The sequence below is a fragment of the Neolamprologus brichardi genome, chromosome 20, assembly GCF_056152115.1.
Source record: "Neolamprologus brichardi isolate AB-2024 chromosome 20, ASM5615211v1, whole genome shotgun sequence".
In the NCBI taxonomy this organism is placed as follows: domain Eukaryota; kingdom Metazoa; phylum Chordata; class Actinopteri; order Cichliformes; family Cichlidae; genus Neolamprologus; species Neolamprologus brichardi.
Window position 1 is genome coordinate 22,865,403 of NC_142123.1, and position 18,311 is coordinate 22,883,713.

At 40.5% G+C, this 18,311-nt stretch overlaps 3 protein-coding genes across 6 annotated transcripts in view; 2 read left to right on the plus strand and 1 right to left on the minus strand.

Annotated features, from left to right (window-relative positions):
* The window catches only part of ift122 (intraflagellar transport 122 homolog (Chlamydomonas)), a 26,026-nt gene extending 12,827 nt beyond the window's left edge, over nt 1-13,199 (minus strand). The window contains exons 1-19 of one of the 3 annotated variants that reach the window (XM_006796435.3): nt 13,051-13,199; nt 10,271-10,337; nt 10,091-10,175; nt 9,925-10,003; nt 9,739-9,815; nt 9,582-9,648; nt 9,347-9,493; nt 9,049-9,204; nt 8,538-8,613; nt 6,544-6,735; nt 6,018-6,156; nt 5,332-5,534; nt 4,289-4,426; nt 3,935-4,099; nt 3,514-3,711; nt 2,617-2,757; nt 2,160-2,213; nt 1,377-1,538; nt 438-604 (exon numbers count right to left, since the gene is read on the minus strand). In XM_006796435.3, the coding sequence (XP_006796498.1) occupies nt 438-604; nt 1,377-1,538; nt 2,160-2,213; nt 2,617-2,757; nt 3,514-3,711; nt 3,935-4,099; nt 4,289-4,426; nt 5,332-5,534; nt 6,018-6,156; nt 6,544-6,735; nt 8,538-8,613; nt 9,049-9,204; nt 9,347-9,493; nt 9,582-9,648; nt 9,739-9,815; nt 9,925-10,003; nt 10,091-10,175; nt 10,271-10,337; nt 13,051-13,094 (2,357 nt within the window). In that variant the 5' untranslated portion in view covers nt 13,095-13,199. Of the gene's footprint in view, nt 1-437; nt 605-1,376; nt 1,539-2,159; nt 2,214-2,616; nt 2,758-3,513; nt 3,712-3,934; nt 4,100-4,288; nt 4,427-5,331; nt 5,535-6,017; nt 6,157-6,543; nt 6,736-8,537; nt 8,614-9,048; nt 9,214-9,346; nt 9,494-9,581; nt 9,649-9,738; nt 9,816-9,924; nt 10,004-10,090; nt 10,176-10,270; nt 10,338-13,050 lie in introns of all 3 variants that reach the window. The other 2 variants (XM_035910143.2, XM_006796436.3) reach the window with 2 other exon arrangements.
* mbd4 (methyl-CpG binding domain protein 4) lies at nt 13,198-16,258 on the plus strand. The gene is made up of 8 exons (XM_006796434.3): nt 13,198-13,322; nt 13,552-13,746; nt 13,860-14,608; nt 15,059-15,124; nt 15,238-15,372; nt 15,451-15,600; nt 15,780-15,883; nt 15,989-16,258. Exons 2-8 carry the CDS (start codon nt 13,616-13,618, stop codon nt 16,061-16,063), a joined length of 1,410 nt encoding a protein of 469 aa, XP_006796497.2. The 5' UTR covers nt 13,198-13,322; nt 13,552-13,615; the 3' UTR covers nt 16,064-16,258.
* A 277-nt stretch (nt 16,259-16,535) lies between these two features.
* Nucleotides 16,536-18,046, plus strand: LOC118454621 (uncharacterized). Of its 2 annotated transcripts, XM_035910199.2 has the most exons (6): nt 16,536-16,676; nt 16,787-16,920; nt 17,010-17,137; nt 17,243-17,302; nt 17,399-17,588; nt 17,766-18,046. In XM_035910199.2, exons 1-6 carry the CDS (start codon nt 16,667-16,669, stop codon nt 17,874-17,876), a joined length of 633 nt encoding a protein of 210 aa, XP_035766092.2. In that variant the 5' UTR covers nt 16,536-16,666; the 3' UTR covers nt 17,877-18,046. The 2 variants fall into 2 exon arrangements, with proteins under 2 accessions (XP_035766092.2, XP_035766091.2); XM_035910198.2 differs by having other exon boundaries at nt 17,399-17,865.
* Nucleotides 18,047-18,311: the final 265 nt, after the last annotated feature.

The following is an 18,311-nucleotide window of genomic DNA, read 5'->3' on the forward strand; positions in this document are numbered from 1 at the left end:
CATGGATTAGCCTCCTCAGAGCCTGGACCTCAAGATTACTGAAGCAGTGCGGGATCAGCTTACACGGAGAATAGAACAAAAGGATGCCAACATCCAAAGAAGAGCTTTGATTGTCCCTCAAAAAGCTTGGAGAACTATTCCTGAAGACTACTTTAAGAAATTACAAGAAAAGAAAAAGTAACGTGGGGTAGGTGGCTCAACAGTTTTGCCAAACCTAGAAAGTAAGGTGGTGGAGAGCTCTGAGAATGTATGTAATGGACATGTATATCATATTAACTTGTTTTTCTTTCTGTAAAGCTTTGAAGCAGAAGAACTAGATCTAGGATAAGTTTAAATTATATTTCGAAATCACACACATATCGAAAATGGTCGTTTTAAAGAAAGTTAAACAGGAGCAGCAGGATTTCAAAATGTTTAAGAGAGAGACTGACACCTACATGTCTGCCCAGCCGTGTTCGCCTATAATGTCTATAGCTTTGAGATGTTCTCCTGCTGACAGGTACATCTCTGCTGCTGCCCGCGGCTCCTTGCTGCTCTTAGCCCAGTCTGCCTGCTTGGTCATCAGCATCCGAGAGCTCTTTGGGTCTGTCACTCCAACAAACTCCTGCAGCAAGAGAGAGAAAGTTTCAAAATTTACATAACATTCAATAATTAGGAATTAAGATGGGCAACTATCAACAATGTAATGTAATGTCCAACAGTTCATCAAAAGCAGATTCCTAACAGTAATCTGAAAGGAGAGAAAGAAAAGTCCAGTTCAGATGGGCAGAACCATGTGGGTCAAGTGTGAGACAGGAGGAAGCGAGTCACACAAACAGCAGGCAGCTACAAGGCCTTTCCCTCCGGTGTCCATCCTACCTAAAACAAACAGCCGGAGGGACCAGATGGCCACACAGCCACATAAATATACAGCAGCCACATCAAACACACATACAATCTGATACAAACTCAAGCACAAATATACATGAACGAGTCATGGCTGTGTCATCTGCTCCAGCAATGCGAGTGCAATGGTGATGATCAAAAGTGGGGGCACCGCATGTAAACATAATAAAGCACGAATTTGCCTCGTCTCCAACTGACCCCTTCCTGTAACTATATGTCGTACAGGGATACGTGCGTAAACGTTGGCCATGCGTGTGCAGATCAGATGATATATGTAGAGATTCTGATGATATATGAGGAGATGAAAGACAGACAGTAAAGGGGGGCTGTCTGAACACAGTGTAGGGCCCCAATTTGGCATAACTGCACATGCTGAAGAAAACCATATGCTCTAAACCCCGAAAACATGCAATGTTTCGCAGGTGTTTTTGTCTGTATCAATACGATATCTTATATGTAAGCGCATGTGTTTTAGTCAGTGATTTAATCACCTTGGCGTAGTCGAACATGCGCAGATCAGTGTACATGCTCAGCGCTCTGGATTCGTGGCCAGTACGTTTGTAGAGCCTGGCTGCCTCATGGAATTTCCCCTGGTAGGCGTAGACGTCTGCCAGAAACAGGTCATTGTCGTTCTCACCCCGCTTCTTCCTCTCCTACAAATCAGTCAACACAAACACTGAGTTGGGTGCTAAGACTAACAGTCACATATATTAGCATGCACACACACACACACACACACACACACACACACAGTTATGCATGCGGCTTTGCATACACATAGAGTTACACAAGACTGAAGGGTGTTGAATCTTCACAAACCTCTTCTGCCATCAGCCACAGAAATAACAAACACCATTTTTATTGAATGAAAGAAACACTTCTTTCCATATATAATAATTTTACTGACAAAAACAGACTGTCAAAGATGAACATTTCCACATTTCAAATAAGAACAAGCAGAAACACCCAAGCCATAACAGATTCTGCTCTGCTCAGCAAGCACATTGTTAAGGATTTGTGCATATGCTTAGCTGCACGCTTGCATGTCAGCGCGGACTCAACTGGAAAAGGTCACTCGGGATACAGGTTCCTCCATTGTTTGAGGTTTAAGTCTAGTCCAGAAAAAAGCCTTACAATTACTGACATTATTGTATGATGACAGTAATTATGATTCACTATTTAATGCTGTCAGGATATACACTAGCCAGGAAAAAAAAACAGAAAACAAAAAAAAAAATTATAACCAAATTAGGCCTCTGAGGACTTAGCATTACCTCAATGCTATTGATTAGTTCCAGGTAGCGCAGATCTCGGATTCTAATGAAGGCCTGAAAAGGTGGAGAGGAAAGATTTAGTATAATTGTGTCTGAGAATCTGTTGCTTTGTGTTCTTATTTGCATTACTAGCTTCTTAAAAATTCTTCATCGGACACTGATTAAGGATGTGGCTTCACTGTTGATTTGGCTAACTTGGGTAATGTCCATGTTTTGTCCAACGTTAAGTGGTTGCAGTTAACATGATGAAGAGTAGGGTACTGCATATTTCTATTGCTCATTTTACTAGAAGTAGTAAATTGTGAAGGATGGTAAGATCGGCCTTACTTAATCAAAACAATGTGTGTGTGTGTGTGTGTGTGTGTGTGTGTGTGTGTGTGTGTGTGTGTGTGAGTGTGAGTGAGAAAGAGAGAGAGAGAGAAAGAGGGAGAGAGAGAGAGAGAGAGAGAGAGCTGACCTTCTTGGCAGTCTCAAAGTCAAGTCCCTCCAGGGCTTCTGTGGCCAAATCCCTCCAGTCACTATCTGTCACACCCAGGCAGGCAATCTGGTAGGCCTCCTTAAACATCTTCCTCTCCAAGTACTGGTACATGGGTGCAGACTGGCAGGCCAACAACATCACAGTTAAAAGCATTATAAATACAAATTTGTGGAAAAGAATGGCCACAAACTAATCAATAAACAGAAACAAAACATCTTTACGAAACACTTTTTTTCAGTAACTGATATAAATTGCATCCATATATATCATTTCTTTCTTTGTAGTACAAATAAATACCATATTTATGATAAAAACGACCAGGATCGTGGCACGTGTTTCTGCAGACATGTAGAACTAATGCAGAGCAACAACAGAGGAAATTTAAAGGTTAAACGCATTTCGCTGGGACGCATTTCGATGAGTCACAGTACTTTTAACAGCATATTGTGGAATAGAATGAAAAATATTACTTCTTTAATGTTTAATATGCTTTAAAAAGCGTGTAACTCTGTGGCATTATGAACACTAATATAACAGCCAATACCCGGGTAAGGGTAGAGGTCAAAAGGTCAAACAGAAGTAATATACTGAGATTTGAAATTTGACAATTGGAATTTATACTTGATACAATTCCAATTCATACGAGCTCAGTTTCATAAAGACTAGATGAATACTTTAGGAAGTATTGGAAATGGCCTAGTAACATATGATAAAAAGCAAGAGCCATGTAACAATTTTAATCAGTTACAGTTTCACACAAAATTACTACATTTTGACCGTTTTTATTTCAGAAGCATTTTGGCTACAGACCAGTGCCACCACACGGAGCGCCATCACTGCTTCTAGACAAGAGCAGCCTGACAAGATAATACCCACCTGCGGCACCTCCACTGCAGACATGGAATACACATGGAGGCAGAATATCTTGGAGCCATTGTAGCCGACCATAAAGCCTTGCATCTTCTGCTGGTGTACAGGGAAGTTGCTAGCCTTGATATTAAGGTAGCCATTCCCAGAGAAGCACAGCATGTCCTCACACTGGGTGTTCCAGGCTACACTATTGGCATTAGGTTCCTGTAAGGAAATCAAATGCAAGTACACAGGAATAATGAGGTCAGAGGTGACTGTGAAACACATACAAGTCTGGGCTATTGTAAACCTGTTCCTGTATTTTAATGCAACTAATTGAGCACACATGCTCGTTTCCATTTTATTTCACTCCACTGCATCTCTGAAATGCAATTCAAAGCCCACGAGGCTAGGTTCCTTCGTCACGCCCTTTACACTCCCCGCTGACCTGAAAAAGTAGCTCTTTACTCTTGATGTCATAGACGAGGAGAGTGTTATGCTCATCCACCACAGCCAGTTTATTGCGGGAGGCGCTCATGTCCAGGCAGCGCACTGACGTTGTTAGCTTCAGCAGCGTGATGGGAAACGGGTTGTCAACAAATATCTTTAGTATCTGCAAATAGAGAATAGAGAATCAGTTGTGTTGTAACTGGCTCCAGTAACGGATATACCCCAAAAAAATGATTTCTTCATTAAGACAGCAGTTTCCTTTATGTTCAAATTCCAGGAGCACTGGCATGTGAGCATGACCCCCACTTCTGTGGTTACTTTGTGTGAGAATGGATCTTCTTGGAGTACTCACAGCGCCATTCTTTAACCCTACGAGTAGGCCCTCTCTGCCTGGTGGACCACCAATCACTTTGATGTATCGAATTAGAGATTCCATCACCCATTCCTTTTCCCTCACACTGTTGAAGGACAGACACTGGAGTCTCTTCTCCTGCAGAAGAGCAGAGTGAGAAGGCTGAGGCTTCAATTATATTTGACAAATGGAGCGCTGACTGGTGCAGCATTGTCAAACGTTTCTGTTTTCATCGTTTCACAGTGTGTTAATCTCATCCTTTAAGCAATTCAAACATACTCGTAAATGTCTCGCAAATCCTAAACACAGTGCTCTTTTAAGCATCAAAAGGTGTTTAAAGAAAGCAATGCCATAAAGATTAACAGTGATTTGATTTGACAGTGACATATACAGCACAGACCACATGAACACAGCCCATTTATATGGTCTAAAAGTTCTTTTAGGCATGAAACATGAGTACGCCTGATAGAGAGATCTGAAGCACCTCTGTCACATACAGACAGATTTAAAAGGAAATAACCGCTGCATTACGGCCACTCCTCCTCCCTACCAGACTGTCAGACACACAGAGACAAGAAGCAGAGAGCAAACCCAAGAGACATCCACTGGTTCAACAGACTATGGTGCCTTCCCCCTGATTCAACTGTCTTAATTTATCCAGTTTGAAGATGGTTGAGAAAGGGAGAGAGACAGAGTGCGCAGAGCACATGCACAGCTGGAGTCTTTTGCAAACTAGGCAGAAACATCTGGGGGAACAGCCATTCCATTTCTGGACTGTTTGGGCTTGAAGTAAATGTCTAAACATTGATTTACTGTGCTTTCATTGTATTAATAGCGCTCAAATGTCACTGTAGCCTCTTGCACAATCAAGTGTGCATTAGTGTAATTCACAAAAAACAGCAGCCCCACTGGAAACCAGAGGAAGTATAACTGAAGGAAAATACACATACACACAGGCTCTGGCAGACGCAAGCAACTTTAAATGAATGTTTTTGTATATTTTGCCACTACAAAAAAAACTGCGGACCTCTATCTCTTCTGACCTGACACAGAATGATATGTTGGGAGCAGACGACCAGCAAGTTGCATTCAAACTTCCTGCATATTTTCTCCTTGACGCGGTAGTGCATGTCTGAGGAGTCGTCTGAATAGAGCTCGTAGATGAGGATCTTCTCGGGCAGCTGGATGGCAAGACGGTTTCTATAGATGGCGATCTTCCTCACGAGCTCACGACACTTGATCCTCACTGAGGGGAAGAAAAAAAATTGAGATAAATGGGAGAGAGTAGTCATGAAAGGAAGGTGAGGAAGGTTTAATTATCTTAGCCGATGCATCCTGTTGAATACGTTTGCCCTCAGTTTTTTTCCTTCAAATCTTCCTCCCTCGTTTGTGCGAGGAAATTAAAGACTGTCACCTCTAATTTAAATAGAAAATCCTATTATAGCAAGATGTTCACCAAAACATTTGATATCTACTCATTAAAAAAGGCAGGCCATCTGCCCTTACATTAGATTAATTTGAATAATATGACAACAGGAAAATGACAGTGAATCCCTGTTGAAGTTATTCATAATTTCATAAGTTTATCTCCCCAAATGCTGTCTGCATTGCTTTGTTTGATCATCTCACTGTGAAGCTGCAAGATGTGCAAACAATTATTTTTGACGAGGCATCACAATAGCTAGCCTATCTTAAACTCAGAAGCCTGTACACCAGAGCAAAAGCGCACCTTTTTGCTCAGTGATGAGGTGCTGGACAATGACATCAGTCATGCTATCTCTGTAAGCATAACGATCCTTGTAGAGGCCATGAACTGTACTGAAGATAAGTTGGTAGCAGGCGATGGTCCCATCCTGGCAGCCCAAAACCTAGGTAAGAGACAACAATGTAGCAGTACATCCCATTAACACTTCTAAAAACAGACTGCGAGAGTGGGAAAATGTTCCTGTTGTTAAAGCCTCTACACGGCAGAACTGAGAGAATCTGCTAGCAACCAAATCTCTCCTGTCACTTTTAGTTAAACACAGTGAAAAAAAAAAGCGGGTAAAGTGTTACTTTAAAATGAAACGGCTTGTGCATCTGTGCAGTTAAGGAGGCACTCTGTTAGAGGATCAAATGTCAACCTAAATGTCACGTCAGAGCTCTGAGCGTGTTGCCTTTTATTCTTGTTCTTCTATCACAACACTTAAATAATGGCGTATGTCACAGTGAGAGCAATTTCTCTAGATATATGGCTTCACAAGCTGTGGACCCACCACAAAGTTGGAGTCAGGCTTAACCCGGCAAGTCCACACCCAGGAGTTCTGCTCTCCGACAGTTCCTAGCCGCACACCATCTTTTGTGTAGAGGGACGCCTGTTTATCAGAGCCACCCATCACTATATACTCGCCCTTAGAGAAGTAGCCGACGCAGCACGGGTCATAGGTGAGAGTCCTGTCTTTTCCAATCTGAGAGATACAAAGAGAGAAAAGAACATTAAAAATAAAAATAAAACTAGCATTTCTTGCAGTTATTGCCCAAGGGCCCAGGCCGGCACTCCCCACTGTCTGGGCCTGCACACTTCAAAGTCCTCAGTATTCAACCAATTCCTTTGAGTGTTCGATGAAAAGCCAGACAAAAAAGAAAGTGTTTCTCTGGTTTAAATAGCCTCCTTTGTATCAGTCTTCAAAGTCCATTTGCACAACATCATATCAGGTCGCCCCATTTGGTACATCTGGTTTTCCTCACTCTGGGATAAAGCTTCCCTGACGATCCATAGTTATTTTCTCTCATTGTGAACAATTCTTGGTGTTGTAATCAAAACAGCATGTTCAATAGATAAATAAGCCAATGACAAAATATGAGCCTAAGGCATAACGGCAGAGTAATGAACACTGCATATTTGTCTATAATTACGATATCGCCCACTGGGAATTTAGGAGGAAGGAGGAATTGCGAAGGGGGCATTAAAGCATAGCAGGACCACTTTCAATGTACTGTTATGGTTTCAATAGACCCTGACAGTCTGATTAAAACAGGAAACACTCCATAAAGAGTTTTAAATACGTTATATTTTAAACAAACAGACTCATTTTGTGATGTTGCCGTCGTATTGCTTTAGCAAGTTAGAACACATATTACTGACAGTGTTTCAAAATGTTCTAAGTCTTCTGGTGTTTTCCCATGAAAATGTGTTTAGTCATGCATGTGTTTAGCCTTTTCAACAGTTAAAAGTAACAGAGAAGATAGATTAGAAACAAACATGTTGCAATAACAAGATACTGTATACACTGTATAGATATTACAAATCACCATGGTGTCTGTACACCCACGCAGGCATGATCTGGTGTCACCGTGTGGAATCAATATTTTTTGAGATTTTGTGACAAAGTGACCAAGCTATTCGAGCAACTAAAATGAGCGAAAGATGCTTAATTTTATACGTGACTACGTTTTTTGTTTTTTAATTGGTCTTTTTGCCTTAGGACTCGCCCAGCTTTCACTGCATGACAGCCACTTGATAGCTTGGATAAGATTCAGCTCCTTCCCATGACCCTAAACTGTTTAAGCAGTTAAGAAAATGGATAGTGGACAGTTCCTCTTGTGTTTATCATACCCACACTGTTTCTTTTATCTATAATAGTTAATCAAAAAATTTCTAAGTTTGTGGTTTTTAATCATTTTTATGCAAAACTGTTGCAAGTTAGCGCCATCGGCAATCAGTCAGTGCAAAACAATACAATGTACTGATGACAAGTGGAAAATTACAATAAACTCAAAGCTTATATCATTACAAAAATATACATATGTTTCATTAATGACCCCCTATCCATTACCTGTAACATACCAATGGGCTTGTTCCAAGTCAAATGCCCAATCCATAATAGAACATATCAATATATAAAGACTAAAGACTAAATGCCCACACTTGGCCACTTAATGGTAACACCACTGGACAAGCCTAAAGGTTGGGATGGAGGGGAATGTCTACAGAAAGTGAAACTTTTGTTTCAAAAGTTTATTTTAAAAATGAAAATAATAAGTCCACAGTGTCTAAATTAATAATTTCACATTTACTTTTGGATTCACATGGCACATAAAAACTCATGTTCTGTGTTTGATTCTTCATCAAGCACAACCTCATCTTTATGTGAAGCGTATCTCTGTGTCTAAGCTATTAAGCCATGACATGATGATTAGTAAGTTATCAAATACATATTAAATACAATGCCATACAATATGATAGTTTATGGTAGGTTGTGACATTCACCTGTTTTCCACTGAGCTGATAAAAGGAGAGCTTCTGACCCCAGTCTGCCACAGCCAGAATGTCATTGTGCTCATCCCTGTGAAAACACAACAAAATGACTACAGACATAAGCATTAATCACAAGATTCAGCACTGATGAGGCTTCTGTCATTTAAGTAATGATGACAGTGAAAAGCAGAGCAGCCAACCTTCAGCTAGGGGACACGGCAGTCACTCTCTCAGTGATGCAAAGTAATGGATGCAAAGCCTTTTAATGTTAATTTTCCAGAACTGTTTTAATTCAGGACAGAATACAGCATAAACCTATGTACCTCTGCATCTATTAACCCTGAATCTCTGGCGGCTCTAGCAAACGCTGTTCCCTGACTGACCTCATGTTCTGACCACAATTTGATTACCAACTTTCCCATATGAGGCAACCCAGCAATAAAATCTCTACTGTCTTTTATGGCTTTTATCTTTACCCTACTTCCCGCATTCACCTTTGTGTCGCCTTTTTCCCTTAATTTACCTGTTCTGTGGTCCTGCATAGTTTTCATTGCTGTACTCTTTGCTTTGGCTGTAGGGGGAATCATAGAGCATAGACAGCTGTTCCCAGGCATCATAATTCAGTCCATCATTGAGAAAGGTCCACTGCTCACTGGTTGAACACTGCCACCTGCTGGCCCTACAAAAACTATTCACCTAAATAAGAAATCTAATTTTGCACAATTTGGGCTCAAAATCTGGAAGGACAGTCCAAAAATATACGTGGCTATGTGTTAATCTGTGGAGACATCCTTCCATTTCTATAATAACTTAGGACTAACTTGGAGGGATTCCAGGCTATGGACCAGATAGGAGAAGAGGAGCCACCTGGACGCTCTATTTTGACCTTCTCCTCTCCATTTTTGTTCCGAATGCTCACCACTCCATTCATCATACCCAGAGCAAGGTATTGCCCGTCGTTTGTCCACCTGCAAGCAAATGATGCACAGCAACATAAACGCACAAATGAAAATGTACTGCTGCTGCATAAAAGTTGCTGCTCCAGACTTCACTTACCCACAACATGTTATTTTGCTGCTCACTTTATGTTTGTTTACAGACTTTTGCTCTGGAGACCACAGGCCTAAAAATATGAGAAGTTTGAGATGTTTCATTTCTCTATGTACTTACATTAGGTCACATTTATCAAAGTTCTCCACTAAGGTGCACTCACCAAAGTCACCAGATGAGCAGGAGGCAAGCTGGTGAGTGACTGGGTTGTAGGCAACACACTGGATAGAGTCATTGTGACTACAGATAAACAAATAAAAGAAAAAATGATGGAGGAGTACAGACTGTGCACCGTGGTGTAACGCTACAACTCTGTAATACTAAAGCAATAAGTAAAAGCGCTGCTTACGTATATTTTAAAATACCCTCCAGTTTAGAAGTCCAGATAATAATGCTTTTGTCTGCTGAGCCTGAGGCAAATCTTTTACCTGCAGAAGAATGCACTACTGAGTAAGAATTAAGAACAAAAATAAGATGACCGACACAGAAAAATGTAGTGAAAATCAATTTAGTACCATCTTTGGCATAAGCCACACAGTACACTATGTCTTTGTGTCCTTTTAAAGGCTGAATAATACTGCCATCTGTTGCATCGTAAACCTGGAACAAAAAAAATAAGGTGAAATTGAGGTGGACGATGAAAGTATTCTTGCAATGTTTGAATTTTTAGGCTAAAGAAAAGAGAAAAGCCTTACCAGGACACGAAGCCCTGCAGCAATTATGAGTTGGCTACCATCTGGTTTGAAGGCAAGGTCATAAACGCTGCAGAAAAAAAACAAAAGAACAGATCTATGTTGAAATGGTTTTTCAATAAATTGATTAGTTCACGAGCAACAGCTATGAGGATCCATTCATCACTGAAATCATATAATGGAGGTTCCCTGTGGAGTTTTTGACCTCTAGCAGTGCCATGGAGGTGGATTTTACAAGGACGTTATTGCTGTCTGCCAAAGTGCTCACAGGGAAGGTTTTGCAACCCTGCAACTCAGTTGAAGGAGGCCACAGACCTCACTTTGGAGTGAAGATAAAGCCAAAACATGTCACTGCAACACTGTGAATTAGTAAATATGTTGTTAAGAAATATGAAAGAAATATTAGAAATATAGATGTTAAGAATTCTGGTGTAACAAAAAAAGGATAAATAAATAAAAGCACTGAAAAATCTGGTTTGTATGAAGAGGGAAAACATTCAACAGTTTTGCTAGATTGCAAGGATGCACACAATCTGTTTCGGTGTGAAAACACTCACTGTGAAGCATGGAGAATAATGGCTTCCAGTTTCATAAGTGTGAGAATTTGCAAGTGTCCAATGTTTCTTTAATGGGTTCTTTCAGCTGCAACCTTATTTCCCAAGTGGTCACCACAGCGGATGGATCTGCATATTTGATTTGGCACAGATTTTATGCTGGATGCCCTTTTGATGCAACCTTCCCTCCCTGATCTGGGGTTTGCGACTGGAATTAGGAGTGAACTAGCTTGGGACCTCCAGTGTCTTCTTTCAGTATTGAACTAGGGAATTTCTTTAATATAGCACACTGACTTTTTCTCTTTTTTTCATTTTGGATAGACCGAATAAACAAAAAAAAACATAAAATTCAGAGTTTGAGGAAAAAGAGGAGATCTTTAGCTAGGACAAACAAATGCAAACAACAAAATCACACACGCACACAAAACATACAAAAAATGTTTGCACCTAACAACAAGGAAAATCACGCATCTCCATCCACTCCACCCTGCGTGTGCTCTCTCCTCCACCTCTTTTGTGCACTGTCTGTTGTTTTGGATGGTTCACCCCAGATATTTAAAGTGGTCCCCCTTAACTACTTCTGCTACTTGTAAACTTGTCACCTGTCTCCGTCTCATTCACACACGTATTCTGTCTTGCTTCTACTTTCACTCCTCTTCTTTCCAGTCTATACCTGCACCTTTCAAAGCTCAAAGGGGCTCAAAGACAATCCCTGATGTAATCCCACCCTCACCTCGAACCCATCTGTACCACACAACTCGCCACTGTTGCACTGTCCTATTACATGTCCTGCACCACCCTCACATACTTCTCTGCAACTCCTGGCTTCCTCATGCAATACCACAGTTCCCTTCCTGCCAGCCTATGCTTCCTTCAGATCCACAAAGACACAGCTCAAGTCCTTCTGACATTCCCATACTCCTCCAATCAACACTTTTAAAGCAAAAATCCCATCTGTAGTGCTCTTTTGTGGCATGAAGCCATACTGCTGCTCACTGATCCTTACCTCACTCTTTAAGCTACCTTCAACAACACTTTTTCCCATAGCTATGGTATGGCTTACGAGTTTTATCCCTCTGTAGTTACTGCACACTTGTTCTTAAAAATCAGTACCACTTCCCCATTCTTCAGGCATCTTCTCACACTCAAATACTGTGTTAAGCCATCTGATAAAAACGTTCACTCTTTTACTTGACTATATCCGGATCAATTGTACTTACGTGCATAGAGTTTTGAGCCAGGAAATTAAAACCTTTATAAATAAAATGAATAAAAATCCCTAGTGGGTCCACTGGGGGTAGGGACACCAATAGGTGTCAAACTTTAGATGGACTGGACTACGTCTTTGTCTAATGTCAAAGTGAAAAATGTGATTGATCTGTGGCTCAAAATTAATTGAATCATACCACCAAAAAAGTTAACTCCCATTTATGCATATAAGATGTTGGAAATATCTCATTTAAAACTACAGCATGTTTTTATTAGAAAACAAATAAAGCTGTTAAACTGTTTCAAGTGACTTCACAGCATTATTAACATATCCCACAATGTCTCACTCAAACACAGTTATCATTACTAAGTATATAAAGTCCTGCTTTTGCCTTTTTGGGGAGTCATATTTTTCCTATCCAGATACAACCATCTATCCAAGATGACTCCTGCAACATACCAAGTATTGTAATTTACTTTTTAGTGGGCATTGTATCATTAGAGTATTGTGAGTTACTCTGTGATTTCCATTCTCCCTCTGAAACAGCACAAAAGCATCTCTCCAAACACCTACTCGGATGTTTTTTCGGGAAGTCTGATCTTTTAAATGCTGGACTAAACAGAACTACCTTTATTCCTGACAAGAATGTAATGTTAAATAATGGAAAATAAGTTAATACCTTATTTAAAAAGACTGTTTAATAAAATATGTTATTAGGAGCACGCAATTCTGCACAGCACCCAAAATAAACCGTAATGAGAACTAGAGATCATACGTCTATGATTATATCGGTTACCAAAGAACCATCATAAGCTACTGTACTTGTGGAAAATACATAATGCACGACATCTAATATGAGAGCGATTGGAAAGATGGTGATAATTGAATAGCCGCGATGCTAAAGCTAGTTAGCAGGCTAACACTAGTTTACATAGCAACCACCGTTGCTAACCACCTAGCGTTACATCTGAGCGTCGGGACGAGGCTGACAGCGCAAACCTAATCACCCAGATTCCTACCATTGTTCACGGATCGTTTCCTTCCATGCTAGGACGGCTCTCATTTCCGCTCTTTAACTGAAAAAAGCACCAAAGGCTCTTTTGTCAACAGGTTGCTGCAGTTCGCTTGGTTCTGTTTTTTTCACTCTGTACCGTTTCTTGTAGCGAGTAGCTCGCAATGCGCAGACTCGCACTTGCTCGCTACTTCCTGCTTCTGTGTTGACATCAGAAAGTACTCGGGAAAGCAACGTCGAGACAAGAAGATGCACATCTGAAGCCTGATCAGCATTCATGTATGCTACACACGCCTTTGTTAACGTTTTAGCTCTTTGCTGTTGATCTGCTGCCAGTAATGTCCAGCAATCCTTTTTTTAATGTGGCTTCATGTGAGCAAACTGTGGAATGAGCATGTGTTGTTTTTGTAAATGTCCAAGTAAACATGCACAAACAAAACAAGAATTACAGGTTAATAGTTTAACAATAAAGCCAAGGTTTCTTTATTCGTTGTCTTCACTTTGACAGGACTCCAAAGAAACTAAAAATGCATCCTACTAGATGAGATACTGAGCTGGAGAGCAGTGTGGACATGAATCATCAAAGTCTCAAAGAAGAGGATATTTTGTGCCCTTCTTCCGCATTGCCCCCTGGCTGGATCAGAGAAGTGAGGCAGCGGAAAGCAGGCAAAACAGCAGGCAAACTAGATGTCTACTTTACAAGGTGACTCAGTTTTGTTTTTGTGTTTTTTACAATCTTGTCTCTGTTGATATTACCTGTAAGTTCACCACAGAAGCCTTTAGATCAGCATCTAATTGATTTTCCTGTTGTTTAAGTCCCGAAGGGCAAAGGTTCCGGTCCAGAGCATCCCTACGCACTTTCCTCCTGGAAAGTGGAAGTGGTAACTTAGACATAAGCCTCTTTGATTTCACCACATCCAAAGATGATGTTGTCACCCCATCACAAGCACCCCCTCACAAAGTAAAGCAGAGGAGAGGAAAGAAAAAGCTTTCAGAGGGACAGCAGGAGGAAACAGAAAATGAAACAGCAATTCTAGAGGCACCTCCAAATAAATCCAAACAAGCCTCTTCCTCCCTCAGAAGTGATACTAAAAGTGGAAAAGTGAAGACAGCAAACGACACAAATCATATTGATGCTGACTCTGAACTACAGAAGACTGCATGTGTATTAGAAGTGAATGTGAATGGAGACAAAACTACTAAAACTTTAAATGGTTGTTTACAAGCTTTGACCTCAGAAAAAGTGGACAATGTACAACTGCAAAAGAGCCCCCAAAGAGGAGGCCAGCTGAGAGAGAAGTTACTCAGACTGGCTCCTTTAAGTAATCAACTAAACACATCTATTCTTCAAGAGGACACGAAAGCAGATTTGCAGCCTTCGGCCCCGATTTTGAATGTTGAACCTGCCGCTGAGAGCGAGAACAAAGGTGATGAAAGCAAAGGTGACAACACTCCTAATTCTGACCTGGAGGCTGGCGGTGACAGTCGTCAAGATGCTGAAGAACATGCGTTGTTACCTGATATCACTGATGGGAGCTGTACACCAGTTCGAGAATCCCAGAATAGTAAGTATGAGCCACACTGACTGACAATTTGTTAAAGTTTTTCATGTTTTTTTTAGCTTATCCAGTGCATTAGTGGTTATTTATGTCTCCCATTATCCTCTATATTTGCAGCTAGAAATGCATAAAAATCAAAGAAACCAAATGCCTTAATTGACACAAAACGTTACAAATAGAAAAAAATGCATACATTTAGATCTGATAAAGAGGGGGCGAAGAATAATAGTCCATTGTTAGAGAGTGCATCACATCATTAGTCTAAGGGAGGACAGAATTGATTGAGTAATCTTACTGCATTAATGAAGCCATCATAGGACTCCACCACTTTGTGCTCAGCGAATGTATGATTTTCTTTGTTGTGTCATTTTATGAGGTACTTAACTTTGGACCCGACCAAAAGATGTAAAGCAGCTTCACTCTTCTAATATCTATAAATGTTTCCTGTCTGCTTAGAGTCCAAAAGCTTGGAAGGCAAGCGGAAAACAAGTCCTTATTTCAGTGGGAAATCCAGCAGAGATGGTAATGTTTAATGCAGGAAACTGTGGATGCTTTTACATTGGACATGTAGATCAACATTCACGAAATAAATAAAGTGTGTAATTTAAAGAAATTTGTGCACTGTCCTCATTCAGGACTTAGCCCACCGAGGAGGAAGGCCTTCAAGAAGTGGACACCTCCCCGGTCTCCCTTCAACCTCGTACAGGAAACTCTTTTCCATGATCCCTGGAAGCTGCTGGTAGCCACAGTTTTTCTGAACAAAACCAGTGGTAGGATTCAACACACACATTTAATTATTCAGGATGTTGCATTAAACTTTGCTGAAGCCTGGCATTTATTTAATACAGGTAAAATGGCCATTCCAGTCCTGTGGCAGTTCTTTGAGCGTTATCCATCTGCAGAGGTGACCCGGCAGGCCGACTGGAAGCCCATGTCTGAACTTATGAAGCCACTTGGCCTGTATGAGCTTAGAGCCAAAACACTCATCCGCTTCTCAGGTGGATATTCTTGACTGCTAGTGGATTACAGCAGCAACTACCTTTGTGTAGAAGCAATGTCCATTTATTTATATATATTAATGTAATTTTATTGTCCATTTTTGGTAGTCTTTGCATGGTTTTAGTAAGAATATATGAAACAGAAAAAAAACCCTCACAATTCCTTTTCTCTTGTGTAGATGAGTATCTAACTAAACAGTGGCGTTACCCTATTGAGTTGCACGGTATTGGGAAGTACGGCAACGATTCGTACAGGATCTTCTGTATCAATGAGTGGAGACAGGTGGGTATAATCCCAATTATTTTACTTCAGTTGCTTCCATTGCTCCCTCATTTATTTGCTCTAAATTCAAGTTAATTTGTTGTTTTTTCGATTCTTGTGTCAAAGGTAAAACCTGATGATCATATGCTAAACAAGTACCATGCTTGGCTGTGGGAGAACCATGAGAAACTGGGAATCTGAAGGACCAGAAACAAGAAAATCACTTCTATCACACAAACTGCAGTTACCCGACAATATAACAATATTAGCATTATGGAGGACTTGAAATTTTAATCGTGAATTTCTTCAATATTATGCAGTATTATGCTGGCTAGCCTTTAACAACTTTTACTATGTGTTCAATAAAATGTTTTAAGCTGGTTAAAAGTTGAAATGATTCATGAGTGGTTTATTCAGCCTTCTCGCCTCAGGCTTTCTACATAGATGAGATCCAGGGACACCCCCTAAATATAGCTATTGGCACAGTCTAATCTTTCTTTATGAGTGCATTGATGCGTACCACTTAATGCAGCAGCTTTCTTTTGATAGGGTGTAACTTGATTCCCAAGGCAACTGTTGCCACCGCAAAACACTCAACACATACATCGGTACGTCAGTATAATGTAACTAGCACCACTATAGCAATCTGGTATATTTAAATTTGGACTTATTTTTTTTTGTGTGTTGTTGCATGTTGATTTAATGCTAAGGCAACTACACCTTTAAGAAGAAAAGTAGAGCTCTGAAAGCTTTGAAAGTTTCATTGGACTCCTCTGGTGTGCCAACAGAAGTGTGAAGTATAAGATGAAACTACGTAAGGGGAGATTTTGTTTTCCATTTGTTGTCCTTTTTTTTTTTTTTAAGTATTACTGGTTTTATTTAAAAGTATCTCTTTTAATTCTGTTCACTTCTTTATCCTCACAGCAGCCATCTCCATAGCTTCCACGCCAGTCTGTATTCCTCGCGCACCTCCTGTCCGGCAAGGTCGCTGCCTGGTGGATACAACCGTAAAATTTCCCGTAATTTCAGACTCCGCACAGTTTTGGAAAAGCAATCAGGTAAGCAGAGATTTCTTAATTGTGTGGTTTATCATAGAAATATATTGTTTAAAACAACAACAAGAAAAATCCATAAATATGCTTCTTAGAGTATTCCCAGATTGAACCCTTTACACCCACCATTTGTCCATAAACGGACTGTCAGTCTGGAGACACCAGATGTTCACCAACACAACCACCAGAGGACACTGATCATGCAGAGAAAAGAGCATTACAGGTAGGTGCACTACATAATTTCACTATCACTGAATCACTTGTGCCATTTCCCTCTTTTCTTTGAAGAGCTGACTTCAAAGACAATGACTGAAAGTTGCTGTGTCAGATATCATCAGGTATGGCGAAAACCCTTCTATGGAACCAGCAGTGAGAGAGAAGAGTACAGGTAAAATAGTGGAGGATACCATTGACCTTTTTATATTGAAAAACAACAGTGTGAGTTGTTTCTGGCAAAGAAAAGCTGCTCTTTTTATCTCCGTAGGAAGGAGTTGCGAGAGCAGCTGAAGAGACAAATAGAGGAGAAATGTGCAGCAATAAAGCTGCAGCTGGCCAATAAAATAAAGGAAGCGGAGACTCTCCGAGAAGCAGACCGCCTCGATCTGGCCAGTGAACGAGAGCAAAGGATCCAGCACAGCAAAGCAATGGCGGTGTACAGAGATGAGAACAAGAGGGTACAGCCCCACACATACATTATATATCCACTATTAATGCTTTTGTGGTTATGGCCCCATCCGGTAGTGCCCTGGAAATGTTTCATCATGCTCTCAGGTTACAAAAATACAGCGAGTGTCTGAGTGTGGGTGGGTTTTTTTTTTTTCCTTCTTGTTTCTTTCTCTGCTTGTGAACAGCTAATGGAGCAGAGCTGGAGGGACAGAGCACTAACACGTTCCCAGGAGGCCCTGAATGAAAGAGAGCTGCTGCGCCTCAACCCCATCAACTGGAGTGGAACACTGAAATAGGTCAAACCTCCCCGGGAGGTCAAAACGTCAGACTTAGGCCTCACTGTAGCATGTGTGTCAGGTGGAAAAATGGGATCCCAAATGTACAGTGCAGAATCACTAAAGGAACTAATTTTAAAACATTTTTGGATTACATACAGTCATGTGAAAAAACGGGTACACAGTCTTTCAAGTCACAGTTTTTGTATCAGGTCATTAAAAAAAAAAAATCTGGTCCTTGGCAAATCTTAAAATTAGGTCAATACAACCTACATATCATACAATGTCATAATTTATTTAAACACAAATTCAGACAAAATACAGAAGCAGTGTTTTAAAAACTTAGTACACCCTCATTACTTCTATAGGAATTCAGAAAGTAAGCAACACTAGGTGAGCTGATCAGTTTACGCTTACTTTATTGATAACCAGGAAGATTATCAAAAACAATTTGAG

Excerpts from the sequence above, each read along its gene's own strand:
- mbd4 (XM_006796434.3), top strand. The coding sequence starts at position 13,616 with ATGAATCATCAAAGTCTCAAAGAAGAGGATATTTTGTGCCCTTCTTCC. Across the intron at positions 13,747-13,859 it reads CTAGATGTCTACTTTACAAG|TCCCGAAGGGCAAAGGTTCC; the intron begins GTGACTCAGTTT and ends CTGTTGTTTAAG. Across the intron at positions 15,125-15,237 it reads TGGGAAATCCAGCAGAGATG|GACTTAGCCCACCGAGGAGG; the intron begins GTAATGTTTAAT and ends GTCCTCATTCAG.
- LOC118454621 (XM_035910198.2), top strand. Across the intron at positions 17,138-17,242 it reads CAGAGAAAAGAGCATTACAG|ATATCATCAGGTATGGCGAA; the intron begins GTAGGTGCACTA and ends TTGCTGTGTCAG. Across the intron at positions 17,303-17,398 it reads AGTGAGAGAGAAGAGTACAG|GAAGGAGTTGCGAGAGCAGC; the intron begins GTAAAATAGTGG and ends TTATCTCCGTAG.